The sequence below is a fragment of the Zonotrichia leucophrys genome, chromosome 3 (assembly GCF_028769735.1).
Source record: "Zonotrichia leucophrys gambelii isolate GWCS_2022_RI chromosome 3, RI_Zleu_2.0, whole genome shotgun sequence".
Taxonomy (NCBI): Eukaryota; Metazoa; Chordata; class Aves; order Passeriformes; family Passerellidae; genus Zonotrichia; species Zonotrichia leucophrys.
This window is the reverse complement of record NC_088172.1, coordinates 112,541,957-112,566,081: the sequence shown is the minus strand read 5'-3', so window position 1 is coordinate 112,566,081 and position 24,125 is coordinate 112,541,957. Positions and strand designations below refer to the sequence as shown.

Sequence of the window (24,125 nt, the reverse complement as noted above, 5' to 3'; positions counted from 1 at the left end):
CACTCAGCCTCTTCTCTGTGACAGCTCAGACCCCTCACTGGCAGCTCTGAGGCCACTCCACCAAATTCCCTCTGAGAGTTCAATCTGACCTGGCTGATGTGGGGACATCCAGTGCCTCTGAGGGACATTTCATCTTTCCTTTTCTTCCCTCAGTCCCTTTCCAGTGGCATTTATTGTGACTCACCTGATCAAAGTGACCTTTTCCATGAGAAACAGAACAAATCTCTGCCTGCCTGCAATCACAGACTCCTCTGGGCTGGAGACCACTGAGCCCAACCATGTCCCCAGCAGGGACCCTTGTCCCCAAGTGCCACATCCACAGGGCTTCCACTCCCTCTGCTGTGGCCAGCCTCGGAGCTGGGAATTAAACTGCCAGAGGGAATTGGGAATTGTTCCTGGCAGGGTGGGCAGGCCCTGGCACAGCTGGGGCTGCCCCTGGATCCCTGGCAGTGCCCAAGGCCAGGCTGGACACTGGCACACCCTGGCACAGTGGGAGGTGTCCCTGCCATGGCAGGGGTGGCACTGGGGGGCTCTGAGGTCCTTTCCCAACCCAACCCAACCCAATCTATGCCTTTGCCATGTTTTTTCCATCTCTCCCTTTTCCATCTCTCCCTTTTCCATCTCCCTTCCATCTCCTTTCCATCTCCCTTTTCCATCCCTTTCCACCTCCCTTTCTCCATCTCCCCTTTTCCAGTCCTTTTCCATCTCCACCTTTCCCCTTTTCCATCCCCCTTTTCCATCTCCCCCTTTCCCATCTCCCACCTCCCCTGTCCATCCCCAGCCCAGCTGTGTCCGTGTGCTGCCCAGGCTTGCCCATTCCCGGGCCTCTCCCTGGTGACCAATCGCCCCAGCCCGGGAACAAAGAGTGCTGGCCAGAAGGGTGCGGAGGCAGGGAGTGGCGAAGGAGGAAGGAAGTGGCGGAAGGAGGAAGGAAGTGAGGAAGTGGGAAGAGAGGAAGGAAGAGGAATGGCGGAAGGAAGGAGGAAGGAAGGAAGGAAGGAGGAAGGAAGAGGAAGGAAGGAGGAAGGAAGGAAGGGAAGGAAGGAAGGAAGGAAGGAAGGAGGAAGGAAGGAAGGAAGGAAGGAAGGAAGGAAGGAAGGAAGTGCGGAAGGAAGGAAGGAAGTGAGAGAAGGAAGGAAGGAAGAATGGCAGGAAGGAAGGAAGGAAAGGAAGAAGGAAGGAAGGAAGGAAGGAAGGAAGAAGGAAGGAAGTGGCGGAAGGAAGGAAAGTGGCGGAAGGAAGGAGGGTGGCGGAAGGAAGAGGCAAGGAAGGAAGGAAGTGGCGAGGAAGGAAGGAGTGGAAGGAAGGAAGGAAGGAAGTGGCGGAAGGAAGGAAGGAAGTGGGAAGGAAGGAAGGAATGGCGGAAGGAAGGAAGATGGCGGAAGGAAGGAAGGAGGAAGGAAGGGGAAGGAAGGGAAGGGAAGGAAGGAAGGAAGGAGAGGAAGGAAGGAAGGAAGGAAGGAAGGAAGGAAGGAAGGAAGGAAGGAAGGAAGGAAGGAAGGAAGGAAGGAAGGAAGGAAGGAAGGAAGGAAGGAAGGAAGGAAGGAAGGAAGGAAGGAAGGAAGGAAGGAAGGAGGGAAGGAAGGAAGGAAGGAAGGACTCCAGGGATCCTCGCTCCCTCCCGCGCCAGCTGCTCGGGGCTCGGCCGGGCTAAGGAGGCGGCGGAGGCCGGGCACTGATGCTCATTCATTCCTTTATTGTGTCCTGGCCATCCCGGAGGGCGCTCCCAGCGCCGGCTCGAAGCTACATTACAGCACAGTGAGGAGCGTCCATCCCGCCAGGAACGGCCTCTCTCCCGACACTATGTATAATATATATATATTTATAATATGTCCTGTATAGTCCTATGTATAGAGTGACAAGGATGGGCCACCAGACAGTAAACTTTTGATTTCTAAATAAATCACCAGAGCAACAGGCACGAAAATTTGGTCCTAATCGAGGCCCTCACCTTGTCCATGAACCCGCGACAGACCCGCACCCCCCTCCCCGCGGAAAAACGGCCAAACCTGAACCCCAAAAGAACAGTTCAACAACAACGAAAGGAAGCCCCGGCGCAGCCCCCGGCCCCGCTGGGACACACGGACAGCGGGACACACGGACAGCGAGCGGCACCGACGGCCCGAGCGCTGCCGGGCTGGGCTGGGACAGCTCCCGAGGAGCAGGGAGGGCTCGGGAGCGGCTCTTGGTGCTGGAAGTGCCTCATCCCATCCCTGCGATGGCGATTCCCACCCTCGCCTTGTGCTCTGCTGGAAGGGCTCCAGAGGATCCCTCTGTGACCACACCTGTGCTGGAATTCCAGAGGATCCCTCTGTGACCACAGCTCTGCTGGAATTCCAGAGGATCCCACCATGGCCACAGCTATGCTGGAATTCCAGAGGATCCCACTGTGATCACAGCTCTGCTGGAATTCCAGAGGATCCCACTGTGACCACAGCTCTGCTGGAATTCCAGAGGATCCCTCTGTGACCACAGCTGTGCTGGAATTCCAGAGGATCCCACCATGGCCACAGCTCTGCTGGAATTCCAGAGGATCCCACTGTGACCACAGCTGTGCTGGAATTCCAGAGGATCCCTCTGTGATCACAGCTGTGCTGGAATTCCACAGGATCCCTCTGTGACCACAGCTGTGCTGGAATTCCAGAGGATCCCTCTGTGACCACAGCTGTGCTGGAATTCCAGAGGATCCCTCTGTGACCACAGCTCTGCTGGAATTCCAGAGGATCCCTGTGTGACCACAGCTCTGCTGGAAAGGCTTCTGGAGGAATCCTCCATGAACACAGCCACCCTTCCCAGGTCACAGCCACCCTTCCCAGGTCACAGCCACCCTTCCTGGGCACAGCCACCCTCCCTGGGATGCTCCATGGCCCGGGGATGAGGACACCTCAGCTCCTGAGTTGTTTCCCACACCCTGGGTGAGAACAGAGGCCAGGGAAGGTCTCTGGTTCATCACTTTGGGGCTCCACTGAAGGGGAACTGGGACTGCTGGAAAACAAGGGAGGGAGGAAATTCTATTCCTGTAGCCCCCCAAGCTTCCCCTCATTCTGAGTCTGTGCTTCCTGACCCCATCTCCCAGATGCTTTCCAGGAAATTAAATAACAAACCAGCTCTCCCAACCACTGTGTTCCACAGAATCAGAGAATCCCAGACTGGTGAAGGGACTTTAAAGCTCATCCAGTGCCACCCCTGCGTGCCAGGGCCACCTTCCACTGCCCCAGGCTGCTCCAAGCCCTGCCCAGGGCTGGGATGGTTCCCAGGGCCAGCTCGCTCTGGGGGATGCTCTGGGACACCCCTGGCTGTGGGGGCACCTGTGGCCAGCCCTGACCCCACACCGTGGGTCTGTCACTCCTCAACACCTTCCCCTGCTCCCTCCTGCCAGGCTGGGCATGGCTGCTGCCAGGGCAGGGAGCTCAGCCCTCAGAGCAAGGTGCCAGGCTGCCAAGGTGCCAGGCTGGGGGACAAGGGACAAAGGTCCTGGAGGGACAGAGCAGGGTGTTATGGGGCACAGAGCAGGGTGTTTGTTATGGGGCACAGAAAGGGTGTTATGGGGCACAGAGCAGGGTGTTATGGGGCACAGAGCAGGGTGTTATGGGGCACAGAAAGGCAGTTGTGGGGCACAGAGCAGGGCACAGAGCAGGGTGTTATGGGGCACAGAGCAGGGTGTTATGGGGCACAGAGCAGGGTGTTTGTTATGGGGCACAGAGCAGGGTGTTTGTTATGGGGTACAGAGCAGGGTGTTTGTTATGGGGCACAGAGCAGGGTGTTGTGGGGCACAGAGCAGGGTGTTTGTTATGGGGCACAGAGCAGGGTGTTTGTTATGGGGCACAGAGCAGGGTGTTGTGGGGCACAGAGCAGGGTGTTGTGGGGCACAGAACAGGGTGTTTGTTATGGGGCACAGAGCAGGGTGTTATGGGGCACAGAGCAGGGTGTTATGGGGCACAGAGCAGGATGTTTGTTATGGGGCACAGAAAGGGAGTTATGGGGCACAGAGCAGGGTGTTTGTTATGGGGCACAGAGCAGGGTGTTATGGGGCACAGAAAGGGAGTTGTGGGGCACAGATGGAGAGGGAAGGCAGGAGCAGAGGGCAGTGTGGAGAGCCCCAGGAGGGCAGCGTTAGATGGAAGGAGAGGATCCCTGGGCAGTGCAGGGGTGTCAGGCCAGCTGGGAAGGGCAGTGGATGGCCCAGCACAGCCACGAGTGGATGGGACACGGCTGCTGAGGGAGCTGAGCTCTGCCCAGCCCCTGCTTCCCTCTGGGTGTCCCCATTCCCTCCCTGTGCCTTCCTGCCCTGTCCTGAGTGCAGGAGCACCGAGGGCAGCAGGGACCAGGCCGCCAGCAAAGAGCAGCCTGCCCAGAACAGCGCTGGAGGCTCCTTCCCTGGGACATCCCAAACCCACCTGCTCCAGGTCCCTTCCAACCTCACCACCCTGGGCAGGAATTCTCTGTTTCCAGAGGACATTCCCCACCTGAAATCCTCCCTGAGCTGCCCTTGGCTGCCCCAGGAGAGCCAGGGGTCCCTCCCTCCATCCATCACAGGGATGTCCCCATGCCACCATCCCAGGGACACCAGAGCTGCCCCACCAGCTTCCCTCCCCCTGAGAGCCGTGCAGGACACCAAGTGCTGTCCCTGCAGCTGCTGGGCAGGACTCAACCCTCAGATCCCTCCTGGCTTCCCCCTCTCACCCACCACCATTCCAATCCACTCCTCCACTCCCCACCAGGCAGTTTGTCCCAACCAGGAGGTGACAGAGGTGACCTCCGTGTGCCATTGTCCAGGGGACAGCGATGCCATCGCTGCCCTGGGTGTCACCTCCTTGTCCCACATTTCCCTGTCCCTTCAGCTGCAGATGGAGCCTCTGGAAGGGAGTGGAGATTTCCAGATTTCCAGATTTCCACCTCTGGCTGTTGTCAGGAGCTGCACACCCACAGTCAGCCATGGGAGCCTCGGTGGGGCTGGCTCCAGTGTCCCCAGAGTGTCCCCAGGGCGTGGCACAGCTGGACAAAGCCCTGTGCCCTTTGGGTGACTCGGCCTGGTCACTCTGCAAGCCCTGGGGATGGAGCTGGTGCCCCTGCAGTGCCAGCCGTGCCCATGGTGGGCGAGGTGTCCCTGCTGCCAGCACAGCCGATGCAGGCTGGGGAGTCCCTCAGGGGACTCTGACAAGGCACTGCCACCACGAAGTCTCCCGATCCACGCAGAAATCTCCAAATTCCCTGGGATCCAGCACAGCAAAGCCAGCACAGGGGCCAGGGCGGCCAGGATGGAGCAGTGTCCTGGTGCTGTCCCTGTGCCCAGCCCTGTGCCAGGGTGGTGTCCCCGTGCCCAGCCCTATGCCAGGGTGGTGTCCCCGTGCCCAGCCCTGTGCCAGGGTGCTGTCCCCATGCCCAGCCCTGTGCCAGGCGGCGTGGGCAGGGCTGGGAGCTGGGCAAATCCAGCACGGTGCCCACTGCCAGCCTGGATGTCCATCAGTCCGAGCACAAATCCTGCCTCCGCTCCATAAATAAATAGGTTAAATAAATAAAGTGACAGATCCGGATCGGGGGGCGGAGAGAGGGGAGGAGAATGGAGGGGAGGAGAGAGGGAGGGAAGGAAGGACAGAGGGAGGGAAGGAAGGACAGAGGGAGGAGGGAGGGAGGGGCAGCCGCCCTGGCCGGGCCGTTCGTGTCTCCACACACACACACAAAGTAGCTGAGGACAAGGACGAGCTGGGGCCGCGGGCCGGGCCCCCCTCGGCCCTCGGGGGCTCAGTCCGGTTGGAGGCTCGGGCGGTCACTCGTGGGCCGGCAGAGGGGCGGCGCACGGGGAGCTGGAGGCCAGGGACACGTGCGTGGTGGAGGACGGCAGCGACCGCGGCGTCTGGCACCTGGGGACACACAGACATTCATGTCCTGCCGTGCCTTCACACCCTGCCCCAAATCCGGCCCTTTCCCTGGGCGTCTGCTGTGCTGGCAGCACCAAAGGGCAGCCCTGCCTGGGTGGGACGATACCTTGGGTCTGGGAAATAGGGATATCAGGGATTGGTTTGGGTTGGGGAGATCTTATAACTCATCCAGTGACACCCCTGCCATGGCAGGGACACTCCCACTGTCCCAGGGTGTGCCAGTGTCCCGCCTGGCCTTGGGCACTGCCAAGAATCCAGGGTGGGCACCCTGTGCCAGGGCCTGCCCACACTGCCAGGGAACAATTCCCAATTCCCAATATCCCATCCATCCCTGCCCCCTGGCACTGGGAGCCATTCCCTGTGTCTGTCCCTCCATCCCTGTCCCCAGTCCCTCTGCAGCTCTCCTGGAGCCCCTTCAGGCCCTGCAGGGGCTCTGAGCTCTCCCTGGATCCTTCTGCCATCCAGCTGAGCACCCCCAGCTCTCCCAGCCTGGAGCAGCTCTGGGGGCTCCTCTGGGCTCTCTGCAGCAGCTCCAGGTCCCTCCTGCACAGCCTCAGCAGCATTCCAATGTCTGAGCACAGCCAGCACTCCTGGGCAGGCTCAGCTCGGATGGGACAGCTCTGCCTGCCCCAGCCCTGTCCCTGTGCCCCTCAGTTGTCCCAGCCCTGTCCCTGTGCCCCCCAGCCCTGTCCCTGTCCCCCCCCTGCTGTCCCAGCCCTGTCCCCCCCAGCTGTCCCAGCCCTGTCCCCATCCCTGTGCCCCCCAGCCCTTTCCCTGTCCCCCCAGCTGTCCCAGCCCTGTCCCTGTGCCCCCCAGCCCTGTCCCTGTCCCCTCTCTGTGCCCCCAGCCCTGTTCCTGTGCCCCCCAGCTGTCCCAGCCCTGTCCCTGTGCCCCCCAGCTGTCCCAGCCCTGTCCCTGTGCCCCCAGCCCTGTCCCCCCCAGCTGTCCCAGCCCTGTCCCTGTCCCCCCAGCCCTGTCCCTGTGCCCCCCAGCTGTCCCAGCCCTGTCCCCGTGCCCCCCAGCCCTGTCCCCGTGCCCCCCAGCATGTCCCAGCCGTGTCCCCATCCCTGTGCCCCCCAGCCCTGTCCCCATGTCCCCCAGCCGTGTCCCCGCGGGGCTGGCACCCACCAGGAGCGGGATTTGCGCACGCGGGAGGCCGCGGGCCGCTCCAGGAGGCTCTCCAGGCGCATCAGGCGCTCCAGGTGCAGCGCCCGCGGGTCCTGCTCCGCCGCGGGGTCCCTGCTGCGCTCGAACTCGAAGATGGCCGGGGGGGACAGGTCCAGCTCCAGGAACATGATGTTCTCAGCCTGCCCGGGGACAGCCAGCACGGGGGGAGTCACCGTGGGGAGGGCACGGCTCCGGGGCACTGCGATCCTCTCCTGGCTGCCCTGGCACTGGGCTGGGGGCTCTAGGCTCTGCTCTGGCTCTCCCAGCCTGTGCCAGGCTGTCCTCTCCAATGGCAGGAGAGCCAGGACTGGAGCTGGGAGGATAAAGCTGGGAGCTTGGATTGGTGTATCCCAGATCCTCGTGAGCTTGGTTACTCCATCTTCCCTTCCAGTGTTATCCATCCCTCAACCCATCTGATCACCATCTGCCTTCATCCATCCACCTCCAGCTCTCCAATCACCTCCATCCATCCACCCACCCATCCACACATTCATACACATCCATCCACACACCCATGGATCCATCCACCAACCCATCCATACATCCATACACATCCATGGATCCATCCACCAACCCATCCACACATCCATGGATCCATCCACCAACCCATCCACACATCCATCCACATCATCCATGGATCCATCTATATACCTCCATCAACATCCATCCATCCATCCACACATTCACACACCTCCATCCACACATCCATCTATATCCATCCATGTCCATCCACCCACCCACCCACCCATCCACCCATTCATACACATCCATCCACATCCACCCATGGATCCATGGAGCCATCCATCCATCCATATATCTCCATCCACATATCCATCCATGTCCATCCATCCATCCACCCACCCACCCATCCACACATTCACACACATCCATCCATGGATCCATTCATCCATGCATTCACACACCTCCATCCACACATCTATCCATGTCCATCCCTCCATCCATCCATCCCTCCCTACCCATCCACATCCATCCATCCATCCATCATCCATCCATCCATCCATCCATCCCTCCATCCATCCCTACCCATCCATCCATCCATCCATCCATCCATCCATCCATCCATCCCTCCATCCCTCCATCCCTCCCTACCCATCCACATCCATCCATCCATCCATGCCCATCCATCCACTCACCCATCCACATATTCATACACATCCATCACACATCCATCCCCATTCACCCATGGATCATCCATCTACACATTCATACACCTCCACCCACACATCCATCCATGCCCATCCCTGCATCCATCCATCCATCCATCATCCATCCATCCATCCATCCATCCATCCATCCATCCATCCATCCATCCGTCCATCCATCCATCCATCCAGCCAATCATACACATCTATCCATCCATTCACCAACCCATCCACATCCATGGATCCATCCATATCCATCCACCAACCCATCCACACATTCACATACCTCCATCCATCCATCCATCCATCCATCCATCCATCCATCCATCCATCCCTCCTCACCCACCCCATTACCCCATCCCCTCCCCACCCCTGCCCACCCCGGGGTCCCCAGCGTACCCTGAAGCGGGGGTGGGATCTCCTGGCCATGGCCACCCTGGCGTAGTGGCTGATGGGCCTCTTGTAGCCCACGGCCGAGGTCGGGCGCCGCTTCATCTGGGAGCTGCTCCTGGGGCACACGGAGGGGATGTGAGCAACAGAGCCCCAGGGAGCACCAGGGGTGGGATTGGGGGATTCACACTGAGGGCTGGGATTGGGGGGATTCACACTGAGGGTGGGCTTGGGGGGATTCACACTGAGGGTGGGATTGGGGGGATTCACACTGAGGGGTGGGATTGGATAGGATTCACACTGATGGTGGGATTGGGGGGATTCACACTGAGGGTGGGATTGGGGGGATTCACACTGAGGGTGGGCTTGGGGGATTCACACTGAGGGGTGGGATTGGGGGGATTCACACTGAGGGCTGGGATTGGGGGGGATTCACAGTGAGGGTGGGATTGGGGGGATTCACACTGAGGGGTGGGCTTGGGGGGATTCACACTGAGGGGTGGGATTGGGGGGATTCACACTGAGGGTGGGCTTGGGGGGATTCACACTGAGGGTGGGATTGGGGGGATTCACACTGAGGGGTGGGATTGGGGGGATTCACACTGAGGGGGGGGCTTGGGGGGATTCACACTGAGGGGTGGGATTGGGGGGATTCACACTGAGGGTGGGCTTGGGGGGATTCACACTGAGGGTGGGATTGGGGGGATTCACACCAGGGGTGGGATTGGGGGGATTCACACTGAGGGGTGGGCACGGGGGGATTCACACTGAGGGTGGGATTGGGAGGATTCACACTGAGGGGTGGGATTGGGGGAATTCACACTGAGGGTGGGATTGGGAGGATTCACACTGAGGGCTGGGATTGGGGGGGATTCACACTGAGGGTGGGCTTGGGGGGATTCACACTGAGGGTGGGCTTGGGGGATTCACACTGAGGGGTGGGATTGGATAGGATTCACACTGAGGGTGGGATTGGGGGGATTCACACTGAGGGGTGGGATTGGGGGGATTCACACCCATGGGCACCTACAGTGTCCCCCACACAGTGGGGCCACTCCTGTGCATTGGCAGGGACAGGGACAGGGACTGTGCCCCAGGGACAGGGACACAGGGACATACCCTGGGGACAGGGCTGGGGACACAGGGACTGTACTCTGGGGACAGGGATATACCCTGAGGACAGGGACACAGGGACTGTGGCCTGGGGATGGGGACACAGGGACAAGGACAGGGACTGTACCCTGGGGACAGAGACAGGGACACAGGGACAGGAACACAGGGACACAGGGATGCAGCCTGGGGACAGGGACACAGGGACATACCCTGGGGACAGGGACACAGGGACACAGGGACACACTCTGGCAACAGGAACAGGGACACAGGGACAAGGACAGGGACACAGGGACACAGGGACATACCCTGGGGACAGGGACAGGGACACAGGGACATAGTCTGGGGACAGGGACACAGGGACAAGGACAGGGACATAGGGACTGTACCCTGGGACAGGGATAGGGGCAGGGACACAGGGACTGTACCCCAGGGTCAAGGACAGGGACAGGGCCACAGGGCCACAGGGACAAGGACACAGGGACACGGACAGGGCCACAGGGCCGCACCCTCCGGCAGGAACCAGCGGCTGGAATTTCCACTGCTCCTCGTCGCCATCGAAGTACAGGCGGTTCATGATCTTGTTCTTCTCCTCGGGAGGGATGAAATTCTCGATGATCAAATACCTGAGGGACGGAGCAGGAGAGGAAGGGGTTAAGTGACAGGAGACAGAAAACAGGCACAGAGGGAGGGGAAAGGCAGGAAGAGAAGGAGACACAGAAACATCCGGAGGATGGAAATGTGATGGAGGGGAGAGGTTGAAGATGCAGCCGTGGAAAGGGAGAGGCAGCAGAGGATGAGCATCAGAGAGGAGCCAGGGAGCTCTGGGGCTCCAGGCAGCACCAGGACCTTTCCCTCCTCTCCTGCCCTGTCTGCTCTCACTGCCCAGCCTGAAAATCAAGGGAAGCTCAGCAATGCCAAGGGGACCCCAAAGGGAATCTTTTCTCCTGTGTTTTTGGGCAAGTGGAGCAGCTGTCAAAAACTGTTTTAAGGCAGGTGCTGCAGACAACTTTTATGAAAAATCCTTTCTTCAGGATTTTTCCTCTTGAGAAGCTGAGAGGCCTCAGGAACAAAATGTAAACAATGGTTATCTGCTGCTGTGGAATGCAACAGGTGCATCTGTGATTGGTTTCATGTAGTTGTTTCTAATTAATGGCCAATCACAGCCCAGCTGGTTTAGACACAGAGCCCGAGCCACAAACCTTTGTTATCATTCTTTTCTATTCTATTCTTAGCCAGCCTTCTGATGAAATCATTTCTTCTATTCTTTTAGTATAGTTTTCATGTAATATATATCATAAAATAATAAATCAGCCTTCTGAAACATGGAGTCAGATCCTCATCTCTTCGCTCATCCTAAAACCCCTGTGAACACCACCACAGGCAAGGAGCTGCATCAGTGAGCTGTGCTGGGGGAGAGAAGGGGCAAAGCTGGAGAGGGAATTGTTTGTAGTGAGACTGTTTCACCCTGAAACGCTGCAGGGCCTGTAAACAGCTGGGGGGTTACAGAGCTGAGAGAGAGGGGAGTGCTTGAAGTGAGAACAAACCCTGGGGCAGCAGAGCTGCAGCTGCGGGAGGGTCCCGGAGGGAAAACTGTGCCAGGAGAGAGCCAGGAGGGGAAAACTCTGCCAGGAGAGAGCCAGGAATGGAAAACTCTGCCAGGAGGGAGCCAGGAGGGGAAAACTGTGCCAGGAGAGAGCCAGGAGGGGAAAACTCTGCCAGGAGAGAGCCAGGAGGGGAAAACTGTGCCAGGAGAGAGCCAGGAGGGAAAACTGTGCCAGGAGAGAGCCAGGAGGGGAAAACTCTGCCAGGAGAGAGCCAGGAGGGGAAAACTCTGCCAGGAGGGAGCCAGGAGGGGAAAACTGCCAGGAGCTCCATGGAAGGAAAACTCTGCCAGGAGGGAGCCAGGAGGGGAAAACTCTGCCAGGAGGGAGCCAGGAGGGGAAAACTCTGCCAGGAGAGAGCCAGGAGGGGAAAACTCTGCCAGGAGGGAGCCAGGAGGGGAAAACTCTGCCAGGAGGGAGCCTGGAGCCCCAGGGATGGAAAACTCTGCCAGGAGCTCCAGGGAGATGGGGCCACCCCGAGTCCCCAGAGCTGCTGTCCCTCTGAGGATGCTGTGGTGGCCAGAGCAGTCACCAGGTGCCCTCGGGGTTCAGTCACAGCCAGGGTTTGTGCTGGAACATTTTCTGGTTTTTCCCCTTTCTCAGCGATTCTTGGACGCCCCCTGTGCTGCTGCCCCCAGTGCCACAGCTTGTGCCACCTCTGATACCTGGGCAGGCCCCAGTGCCACAGCTTGTGCCACCTCTGACACCTGGGCAGGGCTCACAGCCCCCAGTGCCACAGCTTGTGCCACCCCTGACACCTGGGCAGGGCTCACAGGCCCCAGTGCCACAGCTTGTGCCACCTCTGATACCTGGGCAGGCCCCAGTGCCACAGCTTGTGCCACCCCTGATACCTGGGCAGGGCTCACAGGCCCCAGTGCCACAGCTTGTGCCACCTCTGATACCTGGGCAGGGCTTGGCTGTCCCTGTCTCTGGGTGGGGTCAATCCCTCCAGTTCTGCACCCACTCTGAGCCTCTGAGCTCCCCAACCCTGCTCTGAACCGCCCCAAACCTGCTCTGAGCACCCCAAACTCTGCTCTGAGCACCCCAACCCTGCTCTGACCCCCAACCCTGCTCTGAGCCCCCAAACTCCTCTGAGCCCTAACTCTGCTCTGAGTACCCCAAACCTGCTCTGAGCTTCTCAGCCCTGCTCTAACACCCCAGCATTGCTCTGAGCCCCCCAACCCTGCTCTCAGTCCATGAGTCCTACTCTGAGCTCCCCAATCCTCCTCTGATTCCCCAAACCCTCCTCTGAGCCCCCCAACTCTCCTCTGAGCCCCAGCCTGCTGAGCACCCAAACCCTATTCTGAGCCCCCAACCCTTCTCTAACACCTCAACCCTGCTCTGAGTTTCTGAGCCTGCTCTGAGCATCCCAAACCTGCTTTGAGCACCCCTCAGCTCTTCTCTGAGCCCCCAGCCCTGCTCTGAGCCCCTCAACCCAGCTCTGAGCCCCCAACCCTGCTCTGAGCACCCCAACCCTGCTCTGAGCCCCCCAATCCTGCTCTGAGCCCCTCAACCTGCTCTGCACACCCATTTCTACAGGACCACCCAGACCAGGGGATCGCCAAGCCCCTCACCAACACCCCAACCCTGCTCTGAGCCCCCCAACCTTGCTCTGAGCTCCCCAACCCTCCTTTGAGCCTCCCAGCCCTGCTCTGAGCCCCCCAGCCCTGCTCTGAGCCCCCATCTCTGCTCTGAGCACCCCAAACCTGCTCTAACACCCCAACCCTGCTCTGAGCACCCCAGCCCTGCTCTGCACACCATTTCTCCATGACCACCAGGCCCAGGAGCCCCCCAAGCCCCTGACCAGCACCCCAACACCTACTTGAGCTTCAGCTCCCGGGTCTGCTCGTTCTGGGCCTCCTCCAGGTCCTGGCGCACGCGGATGTACTCGTCGTGCTGGTCCTGGATCTCCGCCTTCACGGCCTGCAGCTTGGCATAGAGCTGCGAGGGGACACAGCAACTCAGCCCTGGCCCCAGGGAGGGGCCTGGTCCCTGTCCCCACCTGCCACCCCGCTCTCACCTTCTTCAGCTTCTTGGTTTTGATCTCCACCTCCTGCTGCAGGGACGTGTAGGTCTCGCGCAGCTCCATGGTCTCCTCGTCCCTCAGCAGCATCTCCTGCTGCATCTCCCGCTCCCGGCGTTTCTGCGGGCAGGGACACGGCTGGGACCGGCACGGGGATGGGGAGGATGCACCAGGACAGGCCTGGACAGCCCCAGGACAGGCCTGGACAGCCCAGGACAGCCCAGGACAGCCCAGGACAGCCCAGGACACCCCCAGGACAGCCCTGGACAGCCCCAGGACACCCCCAGGACAGCCCCAGGACAGCCCAGGACAGCTCTGGACACCCAGGACCACAGCGCCAGCGCCGACACCGGACAGCCCAGGACAGGCCAGGACAGCCCCAGGACAGCCCCAGGACAGCCCAGGACAGGCCTGGACAGCCCCAGGACAGCCCTGGACAGCCCCAGGACAGCCCCAGGACAGCCCAGAACAGCCCTGGACAGCCCTGGACAGGCCAGGACACCCCCAGGACACCCCTGGACACTGCCAGGACACCCCAGGACAGCCCTGTCACCCCCTGGTACCTGCTCAGCGATCTCCTGCCGCCTCAGCTCCAGCATCTTCTGCTGCTCGTTGGTGTGGTCCACGATGGTCCTGCCCCCGATCAGCAGCTTGCTCTCCATGGCCTGCAGGGGACAGGGGACAGGGCAGGGGGTCAGGGCTGGCAGCCCCACCCTGCCCAGGGGCTTGGCCACATGCCACCCTCACTGGGTGTGACCCCCATTCCTGATCCCTGTCCCAAACCCTGATTCCTGATGGTCACCCACATTCCTGATCCCTGTCCCCATCCATGATCCGTGTTCCCAGCCCTGATCCCTGGTGGTGACCCCCATCCCTAATCCCTGATGGTCACCTCCATTCCTGATCCTTGTCCCCAGCCCTGATCTCTGTCCCCATGCCTGATCCTTGTCAGTACCCCTGATCCCTGGTGGTCACCTCCATCCCTGATCCCTGTTCTCATCCCTGATCCTGTCCAATCCCCAATCCCTGTCCCATCCTGCTCCCTGTCCCCAGCCCTGATCCTGTCCCAACCCTGATCCTGTCCAACCCTGATCCCTGTCCCCATCCCTGATCCCTGTTCTCATCCCTGATCCCATCCTTGATCCCTGTCTCCAGCCCTGATCCCTGTCCCAAACCCTGATCCCTGTCCCCATCCCTGATCCCATCCCTGATCTTTGTCCCCATCCCTGATCCCTGTCCCCATCCTTGATCCCTGTCCCCATCCCTGATCCCTGTTTGCATCCCTGATCCCCATCCCTAATCCCTAATGGTCACCCGCATCCCTGATCCCTGTGCCCATCCCTGATCCCTGATCCCTGTCCCCAGCCTTGCTCCCTGTCCCCAGCCCCGCTCTCAGGGACGTGGGAGGTTCAGTGTCCCTCTGCTCAGATCCCTGCTGATGGGGAGGAGGCTGGGCAGGATTAGATTGGACATGGGAACAATTCCCACCTGGAAAGGGCTGCCCTGGCACAGCTGGCACTGCAGGGATGGGATGGGATGGGATGGGATGGGATGGGATGGGATGGGATGGGATGGGATGGGATGGGATGGGATGGGATGGGATGGGATGGGATGGGATGGGATGGGATGGGCTGGGATGGGATGGGATGGGCAGCAGCTGTGGGCTGGACCCCGCCCCACCGGGCCGGCACACAGAAATGCACAAACACACACAGAAATACACAGAAATACACACAGAAACGGGGCTGTGCACACAGAAATGCACAAACACACAAAAATACACACCAAAATGGGGCAGTGCACACAGAAATGGGGATGTGCACACACACAAATCCACACAAAATCACAAATAAACACACACAAACACACATAAACATACATGCAGGGGCTGTGCACACATAAATGCACACACACACAAACACACACATAAACACACACAGGGGCTATGCACACAGAAATTAACAAACACACACTGAAATACACACCCAGGGGCTGTGCACACAGAAGTGCAAAATACACACACACAGGGAGCACATCCTGTGCCAGGCTGAACACGTTCACACCCCCACGGGTACATGTGGGAGCACCGGGTGTCTGTGCACACCATGTTTGTGTGTGTGCGTGTACGTAGACACCGTGTGTGTGTGTGTGTGTGTGTATGTGCACACTGTGTGTGTGCATTTGTGTGTGTGCACTGAGTCTATGTGTATGTGCACACTCTATGCGTGTGTGTATGTGCACACCGTGTGCGTGCACCATGTGTGTGTATTTGTGTGTATGCACGCCGTGTCTATGTGTACATGCACTCTGTATGTATGTGCACACCATGTATGTGTGTGCACACTGTGTATCTGCACACCGTGTGTGTGTGTTTGTGTATGCACACTGTGTCTGTGTGCACACTGTGTATCTACACACCATGTGTGTGTACGTGTGTGTGCACACTGTGTATGTGCACACTGTGTGTGTATGTGCCCACTATCTGTGTGTGTGCACTCTGTGTGTGTCTGTATGTGCACACTGTGTGTGTCTTGTGTTGTTGCATGTGCTATCCACACCAGTGTGTGTGTACTGTGTATATGTGGTCACACTGTGTGTGTATGTGCCATACTGTGTGTGCATCGTTGTCTGTATGTGCACACTGTGTGTGCATCATGCATGTTTGTGTGTGTGTGCTGTGTGTGTGTGCATGCACAGTGTGTGTGTGCATGCTGTGTATCTGCACACCACGTGTGTGTGTACATGTGTGTATATGTGTGTGTGCACATCATGTGCACACTGTATGTGCAGACTGTGTACATGCACACTGTGTGTGCACACAGTTTGTGTGCATGCAGGTGCACACTGTGTGTGTGTACACTCGTGTGTGTGCACACTGTGTGTACACCATGTGTGTGTCTGTGTGTGTGCACTCTGTGTATTTGTGTCTGTGCACACTGTGTGTGTGTGCAATGTCTCTGTGTGTGCACCATGTGTGTGGGCAACCATGTGTATGTGCACACTGTGTGTGTGTGTGTGTGCTGTGTGTGAATTGTGTCTAGGTGCACCAGTGTCTAGTATGGTCCAACACTGTGTCTGTGAGATGGTGTGTGTGACACACTGTGTATTGTGTAGTACACACACTGTGTGCAACTTTGTGTATATATTGCACACTGTGTTATGCTCACACTGTTTTCACACAGGGGTGTATGTGTGTGTACCTGTGTGCTCACACTCAGGTGTGTCTGTGTGCACACTGTGTGTGTGCACAGTGTGATGTGTGTTCTGAGTGTGCACACTGTGTGTGCAGACTGTGTGTTGTGTGCATGCGTGGTGTATTTGTGTCTAGGCACACTGAGTAGTGTATGAGCACACTGTGTACTTGTGTTAGTGCACACACTGTGTGTGCACCTGTGTGTAATATCACACTGTGTGTAGTTGTTCACACTGTGATGTGTACGTTCCCTGTGTGTGTGCACACATCGTGTGTAGATGTGTGTACTGTGTGCACACTCGTGTGTTGTGTCCACTGTGTGTGTGTGTGTGTGTGCAGACTGTGTGTGTGCACACTGTGTGTGTGTGCACACCATGTGTGTGTGCCCATGTGCACACTGTGTATTTTGTGTCTGTGTGTGCACACTGTGTGTCTGTGTGCACACTGTGTGTGTGTGTGCACACTGTGTGTATGTGTGTGTGTCTGTGTGTGTGCACACCTGTTGTGTGCCTGTGCACACTGTTATGTGTGTGTCTTGTGTGTGCAGACGTGTAGCTGCACTGTGTGTCGTGACACACGTTGCACCTGTGTATGTGTGGTCGTTTGTCAGACTGGTGTGTCGCACTGTGTCTGTGTGTGTCAGACTGTTGCCACGTGTGCACACCATGTGTGTGTATTTGTGTGTCTGTGTGCACACTCTCTGTGTGTGTGCACACTCTGTGTGTCCATGTGCACACCATGTGTGTGTATTTGTGTGTCTGTGTGCACACTCTGTGTGTGTGTGCACACTCTGTGTGTGTCCGTGTGCACACCATGTGTGTGTATTTGTGTGTCTGTGTGCACACTCTGTGTGTGTGTGCACACTCTGTGTGTCCATGTGCACACTCTCTGTGTGTGCATTCATGCCCTACAGCCCTGCTCCCATGCCAGGGTGTCCGTGAGGGACAAATGGAGGGACACCCTGTGCCCCGCACAGCTGCACCACAGGAGCACCAGCAGGGACAGACCCAATGTCCCAGGGCACCACACACAGCCTCAAAATCACTGTCCCAGCCACAGAGACAGCTCTGCCACCATCTCTGCCATGTCCCCCCTGCCACCAGCACGTGGCCATCTCTGCCATGTCCCCCCTGCCACCAGCACGTGGCCACCCTCAGTCCCTGGGCACTTGCCCTTGAGGTCCCACTGTCCCCCCAGATCCAGGGCCCTGCTCCTCACAGGGCCTGGCCCCCTCCCCACTGCCATGGCCACTGAGGGACAGAGGGGCCACCAGGGTGGTGCCAGCACTGGGGGGTCACACAGTGGTCACGGTGCTGCTGTCACATGTCCCTGGGCAGGGGTCTCCATGGGGGTGCTGTGCAAACCAGAGGCCCCCATCCCCACTGACACCTGCCTGGGGCAAGGCTCTGTTTCCACGGCTTTCCCCCCATTTTTCCCCTTCCAGCTCCAGGGGGTGCATTGTGGATTCTGGGGGAACCCAGGGGACACCCCTACAGCAGCCCCCAGCACCCAGGGGACACCCCACAGCCATGCCAGCAGCCCCCAGCACCCAGGGGACACCCCCAAAGCTGTGCCAGCGGCCCCCAGCACCCAGGGGACACCCCTACAGCAGCCCCCAGCACCCAGGGGACACCCCCAAAGCTGTGCCAGCAGCCCCAGCACCCAGGGGACACCCCAAAGCTGTGCCAGCAGCCCCCAGCACCCAGGGGACACCCCAAAGCTGTGCCAGCGGCCCCAGCACCCAGGGGACACCCCACAGCCATGCCAGCAGCCCCCAGCACCCAGAGGACACCCCAAAGCTGTGCCAGCAGCTCCCAGCACCCTGGGGACACCCCAAAGCTGTGCCAGCAGCTCCCAGCACCCAGGGGATACCCCCACAGCCATGCCAGCAGCTCCCAGCACCCAGGGGACACCCCCAAAGCTGTGCCAGCAGCCCCCAGCACCCAGGGGACACCCCACAGCCATGCCAGCAGCCCCCAGCACCCAGGGGACACCCCCAAGCCGTGGGGCCCCAGCACCCAGGGACACCCCAAAGCCATGGGTGCCCCAGCACCCAGGGGACACCCCCAAAGCCGTGGGTCCCCAGCCAGCCCCCCTCCCACAGGGCTGACACCATCCCTGGCAGATTAAGAGGTGTCTCAGTGCTGCTGTTTCCTCCTCCCTGCCAGGGCATTTATTCCCTCTAAGGAAGAGGCTCCCAATCTCCTCTGGCACTAAGCCTCTCCCAGGAACTCATTTCCGGCACCCAGAGAACTTCCCAGCACTTTCCCTCCCGCTGACCTCGGCCTCAGCCCCTGGCACGGCCCTTGGAAACACCCACAGCCCATGGGCAGCTCCTCTGTGGCACAGCCCCTCTGCCTGGGCACACAGCTGGGCACCCAGAGCACATCTGGGCACACAGGAGCACATAAGGGCACCCAGAATCACATCTGGGCACACAGAGCACATCAGGGCACCCAGGAGCACATCTGGGCACCCAGAGCACATCTGGGCACCCAGGAGCACATAAGGGCACCCAGAGCACATCTGGGCACCCAGGAGCACATCTGGGCACCCAGGAGCACATCTGGGCACCCAGGAGCACATAAGGGCACCCAGGAGCACATCTGGGCACCCAGGAGCACATAAGGGCACCCAGGGACCAGGACATCTGGGCACCAAGGGCACAACTCTGGGCACCCAGAATCACATCTGGGCACCCAGAATCACACCTGGGCACCCAGAGCACATCTGGGCACCCAGGAGCACATAAGGGCACACAGAGCACATCTGGGCACCCAGGAGCACATCTGGGCACCCAGAATCACATCTGGGCACCCAGAGCACATCTGGGCCCCCACAATCACACCTGCTGGGGCAGGCTGACCCCACCTCTCCGAGCTCCGTGTCCCACATGTCCCAGCTGGGTGGCAGAGGCAGAGCCCACACCCACGAGTGTGACAGTAACACAGGGAGCAGTGTGTCACCCGTGGGTGTGGGGGGCACCCCGTGTCCCCCTGTCACCTCAGCTGTCTTTGCCACGGTCATTACAGAGCCAGGGGCTCCTTGCCCGGCCCCACCGTGTGGCAAAGCTGCCCAGGGGCACCCTGAGGCCACCCAGTGTCCCTGCAGTGTCCCACGGGCTGTGCCCGCTGGGGTCAGTGTCACAGCAGGCTGTGCCCCTTTGTGCCCACTGAGGTGCCACCTCTCTGCTGTCGCTGTGCTGAACCCCCACGGCCAGAGGGTGCCCGTGTGCAGAGCAGCCCCAAAGGCCACCCAAAGGGACACGGTGCCATCTCTCCTCCGGCCCTGCCTGGTTACTCAGCAGTTCCAGGGCACACAGCGGCCCTGAGCCAGCCCTGCTGGGCACACAGGGACACTGGGCAGGACAGCGCCAGCCCAGCCAGCCTGCACCCCCCTGTGACAGGGGACGGCTGCAGAGACCCCTGTGCCTGTGCCAGGCATGCTGCTGTGCCAGGACACTGGGCACGGGACACTTGTCACGGGATACCCGCCGTGCCAGCCAGCAGCCCACGGCTCTGCCCCAGGGCCACGTCCCAGTGCGATCCCACGCTCCCTGTGCAGGCATCCAGGCATGGGCACACATGGGCACCGCCACACATCCCTGGGCACGGCCAAAACACCACCCTGGACATGACCACACATCCCTGGGCACAACCACACATCCCTGGGCACGGCCAAAACACCACCTGGACAACACATCCTGGGCACAACCACACATCCCTGGGCACCACCACACATCCCTGGGCACCACCCACACACCCTGGGCACAACCAAAACACACAGCCTGGGCACCACCACACATCCCTGGGCACGGCCAAAACACCGCCCTGGGCACAATCACACATCCCTGGCACCACACACTCCTTGGGCACGGCCAAAACACCGCCCTGGGCACCACCACACATCCCTGGGCACCACCACACATCCCTGGGCACAACCACACATCCCTGGGCACGGCCAAAACACCACCCTGGGCACAATCACACATCCCTGGGCACAAACACATCCCTGGGCACAACCACACATCCCTGGGCACGGCCAAAACACCACCCTGGGCACAATCACACATCCCTGGGCACAACCACACATCCCTGGGCACAATCACACATCCCTGGGCACAATCACACATCCCTGGGCATGGCCAAAACACCACCCTGGGCACAATCACACGTCCCTGGGCATGGCCCCATGTCCCTGGGGCTCCAAGAAACACCACCCTGGCCATGGGAGAGGGGCCAGACCCCTGCCCAGCCCTGGCACCCCGGGCATGTCCCACCCCCCAGAGGGTCCCTCCCTGCCTGGGCTCCAGCCCAGTCCCCACATCCAGGCCAGTGGGGCTGTGAGAGTGGGGCTGTGCCAGTGGGGCTGTGCTGAGTGTGATGGGCCAAGGGTGACCAAGGGTCAGGGGCTCCCTCCCCACTGGGGGTCCCAGCCCCACGGCCACCATGGGCAGGGCCCCCCAGTGCAGTGGGGACAGCAGCAGGGCTGGGGCAGGGGTCTGGACCCTCTGCTGGGGCCCCTCTCACCCTCAGCACCAAACCCCTGAGCATCCCTGAGCCAGCAGTGCTGCCCCCATCCACCCTGCTCTGGCCTGGGGTGCCAGGAGGGATTTGGGCTGGGGATGGGGGTCCCTGCAGAGCTGCCAGGCCCTGCCCATCCCCACAGAGCCCACTGGGAGCAGGGGCTGTTCAGAACTGGGGGCAGGTGGGGGCAGGTGCCCTGTGTCCCCAGCCCTGGGCTCGCTCCCCAGGCCACCAGGGACGAATCTGCAGCATCACTCTCCTCACCCCCCTTCCCACACAGCTGCTTTGTTGTGCTGAAGGGGACAAGAGCTGAGCACAGCACACTGGTGCCACAGTGACCCTCTCCCCTGTGGCCCTTCCCTGCCACTCCCTGCAGGTCCCACAGTGTCCCCACGCAGGTCTGAGGGCCAGCCCAGCCCAGCCCCACACCAGAGCCCGGGGCTGCCCCCTGGTCACCTCACTTGGGAGGGTGGGCACCTCCCCAGGCTCCCTGCTTGGGATCCATTCCCATCCACACCAGGGCCTGGGGGCACAGCAGGCACCCCGGCCCCATTTGTCACCACGCCAGGCAACACAAACCTTGTACTTGATGGCCAGCAGCTCCGTGGCCTCCTGCTCCTTCCGCAGGTCCTCAATCATCTTCTCCTTCTCCTGGAGCAGCTTCTGCTTCTCCTCACTCACCAGGCTGTGGTCATCCTGGATAGCGGCTTTCTCCTCTTCCAGCCTCTCCTTCTGCTCCTTCAAGTAATTCTCCATGGTCTTCTCCAGGCCATCCTCATTCTCGTCCTCCCCTTCATTGTCCACGGTGCCCTCTCCATCCATCGCTTTCTTCCTCCGGCTGCTCCTCCTCCTCTTCTTGCCCAGCATCCCGCGTTTCTCCAGCTGGGCTTTCAGCCGCACGATCTCCTCCTGGAACTCCCGCAGCAAGGTGTCCTTGGGGTCCTCGTTCACCCGCGGCTTGTTCTTGATGTTCTTGGCCCTGTTGGCGAACCTGAGGGTGGAGAGGCTCTCGTCGTAGCTGTGCGAGGCCGGGCCCAAGGTGGCCACCATGATTGTCTTGGCGTTGCCCCCGAGGGAGTCCTGCAGCAGCCGGGTGAGCTTGGAGTCCCGGTAGGGGATGTGCGTGCTCCGCCCGTCCACCAGCGCCGAGATGACGTTGCCCAGGGCCGAGAGGGACAGGTTGATCTTGGAGGCCTCCTTGGGGCGCTCTCCCTGGGCCCCCATTTTGCTCTGGCGCTCGCTGCCGGCCAGGTCCACGAGGTTGAGCTTGCCCACGCGGATGTGCTCCTCGCCGTCCGGCCCCGTCTCGCTGCACTCGATGGTGATGAGGAAGATGGCGTGCGAGCGCGAGCTGTGCTCGTTCATGTTGGTGCTGCCCACCGAGCGCGTCTGGCTGCCCAGGTTCATCACGTGCTCGATCTCCTTGACGTTCTTGGTCACGAAGGAGGAGAGGTCCTTGATGTACACCCCGGTCTCGGGGTTCTCCTTCAGCTCCAGCTTCTTGCTCTGGTCCTTGGCGAGGAGGTCCCTGATCTCCTCCTGGTAGATCTCCAGGTACGAGGCCCTCACCAGGTACTGCTGGTTCTGCGAGCGGGAGATGTGGGTGAAGATGTGCTCGAAGGCGCTGGGGATGATGCCGCGCTTCTCGGGCTCCGCCCAGGCGCCCTGCATGGTGTAGGTCTTGCCGGTGCCGGTCTGCCCGTAGGCGAAGACGGTGCCGTTGAAGCCCTGCAGCACCGAGTCGATGAGCGGCCGCACCGTCTCATCGTAGAGGTCGGCCTGCTTGGAGCTGGCGTCGTACACGGCGTCGAAGGTGAAGGTCTTGGGCAGCTCCCCGGGGGCGGCGCGGGGGTTGCGGATGCTCACCTGGCCCAGCTTCACGTCCAGCTCCAGGACGCGCTCGTATCCCGCCGCCTCCTCCCGCCGGCTCATGGGCCGGCACCGGGCCACCACCCGGAGCGCCTCGCAGCCGCTGCGGGGCTTACCGGCCATGGCGGCGGCGGGCGGGGCCGGCGGCGCAGCGGGGCTGGGGGGCTCAGCCGCGCCGCCCCCGCGGCATCCCCGGGGCCGAGGCCGGGGCCGGGGCCGGGGCCGGGGCGGAGCGGGCGCGGCCGGGGCGGGGGGCGCGGGCGGCCGGGGCGCGGCGGGGCGGCCCCGCCGGGCGCTCGCTCATGGCAGCGCGGCCGCTGCGCCCCGCCCGGTGCGGGGATGGGGCGGCCGGGGCGGGCCGGGGCGGGGCGCGGCCGCGCCGCGATTGGTGCGCGCTCCCGCAGCCGCGCCCGCGCCCCCCGAGCGCGCTCCCGCGGCCGAGCACCCGCAGGCGCGGGCGGGAGCGGCGCCGGCCCCCCCCGGGCACGCCGGGAGCTGTAGTGCGGCCTTTGTGCCGAGCCCGGGGATCAGGGGGAGCACTCGGGTGGGGAATGAAGGATGCGGGACTGGGATGCTGCATTGGAATGCACAACCGGGATGGGGGATTGGGATGGGGGATGAAGGATGCGGCGTTGGAATGCAGGATTGAGATGTGGGAAGAAGGATACAGCGCTGGAATGCGGGATTGGGATGTAGGATGAAGGATACGGGTCTGCCGGGCAGTGTCTGGGATGCAGGATTAGGATGCAGGAAACAGAATGCAGGATACAGAATGCAGGATTGGGATATGGGATCACAAATGTAGGAATGGCATTCAGGATGCAGGACTGCGATATGGGATGAAGGATACAGGATCGGGATGTAGGACAAAGGATTGGAATGCAGGACTGGGACGTGGGATGAAGAATACAGGTCTGTCAGGCAGTGCTGGGATGCAGGACTAGGATGCAGGATTGGGATATTGGATCACAAATGCAGGGATGGCATGCAGGATGCAGGACTGCGATATGGGATGAAGGATACAGGATCGGGATGTAGGACAAAGGATTGGAATGTAGGACTGGATGCTGCACTGGAATGCAGGACTGGGATGTGGGATGAAGGATGCAGTGTTGGGATGCAGCACTGGAATGCAGGACTGAGATTCTGGGTTGGGATGCTGCATTGGAATGCAGGAGTGGAATGCAGGATGAAGGATTCC

At 60.6% G+C, this 24,125-nt stretch overlaps 1 protein-coding gene across 1 annotated transcript; it reads right to left on the bottom strand.

Moving 5' to 3' along the window:
* Nucleotides 1-1,676: 1,676 nt before the first annotated feature.
* On the bottom strand, nt 1,677-23,125 carry KIF3C (kinesin family member 3C). The gene is made up of 8 exons (XM_064709986.1): nt 21,635-23,125; nt 13,900-14,001; nt 13,334-13,456; nt 13,136-13,254; nt 10,219-10,335; nt 8,609-8,717; nt 7,008-7,186; nt 1,677-5,861 (listed from the first exon to the last, which is right to left on the bottom strand). The coding sequence occupies exons 1-8, from the start codon at nt 23,045-23,047 to the stop codon at nt 5,768-5,770; spliced, it is 2,256 nt and encodes a 751-aa protein (XP_064566056.1). The 5' UTR covers nt 23,048-23,125; the 3' UTR covers nt 1,677-5,767.
* Between the last annotated feature and the right edge of the window lie 1,000 nt (nt 23,126-24,125).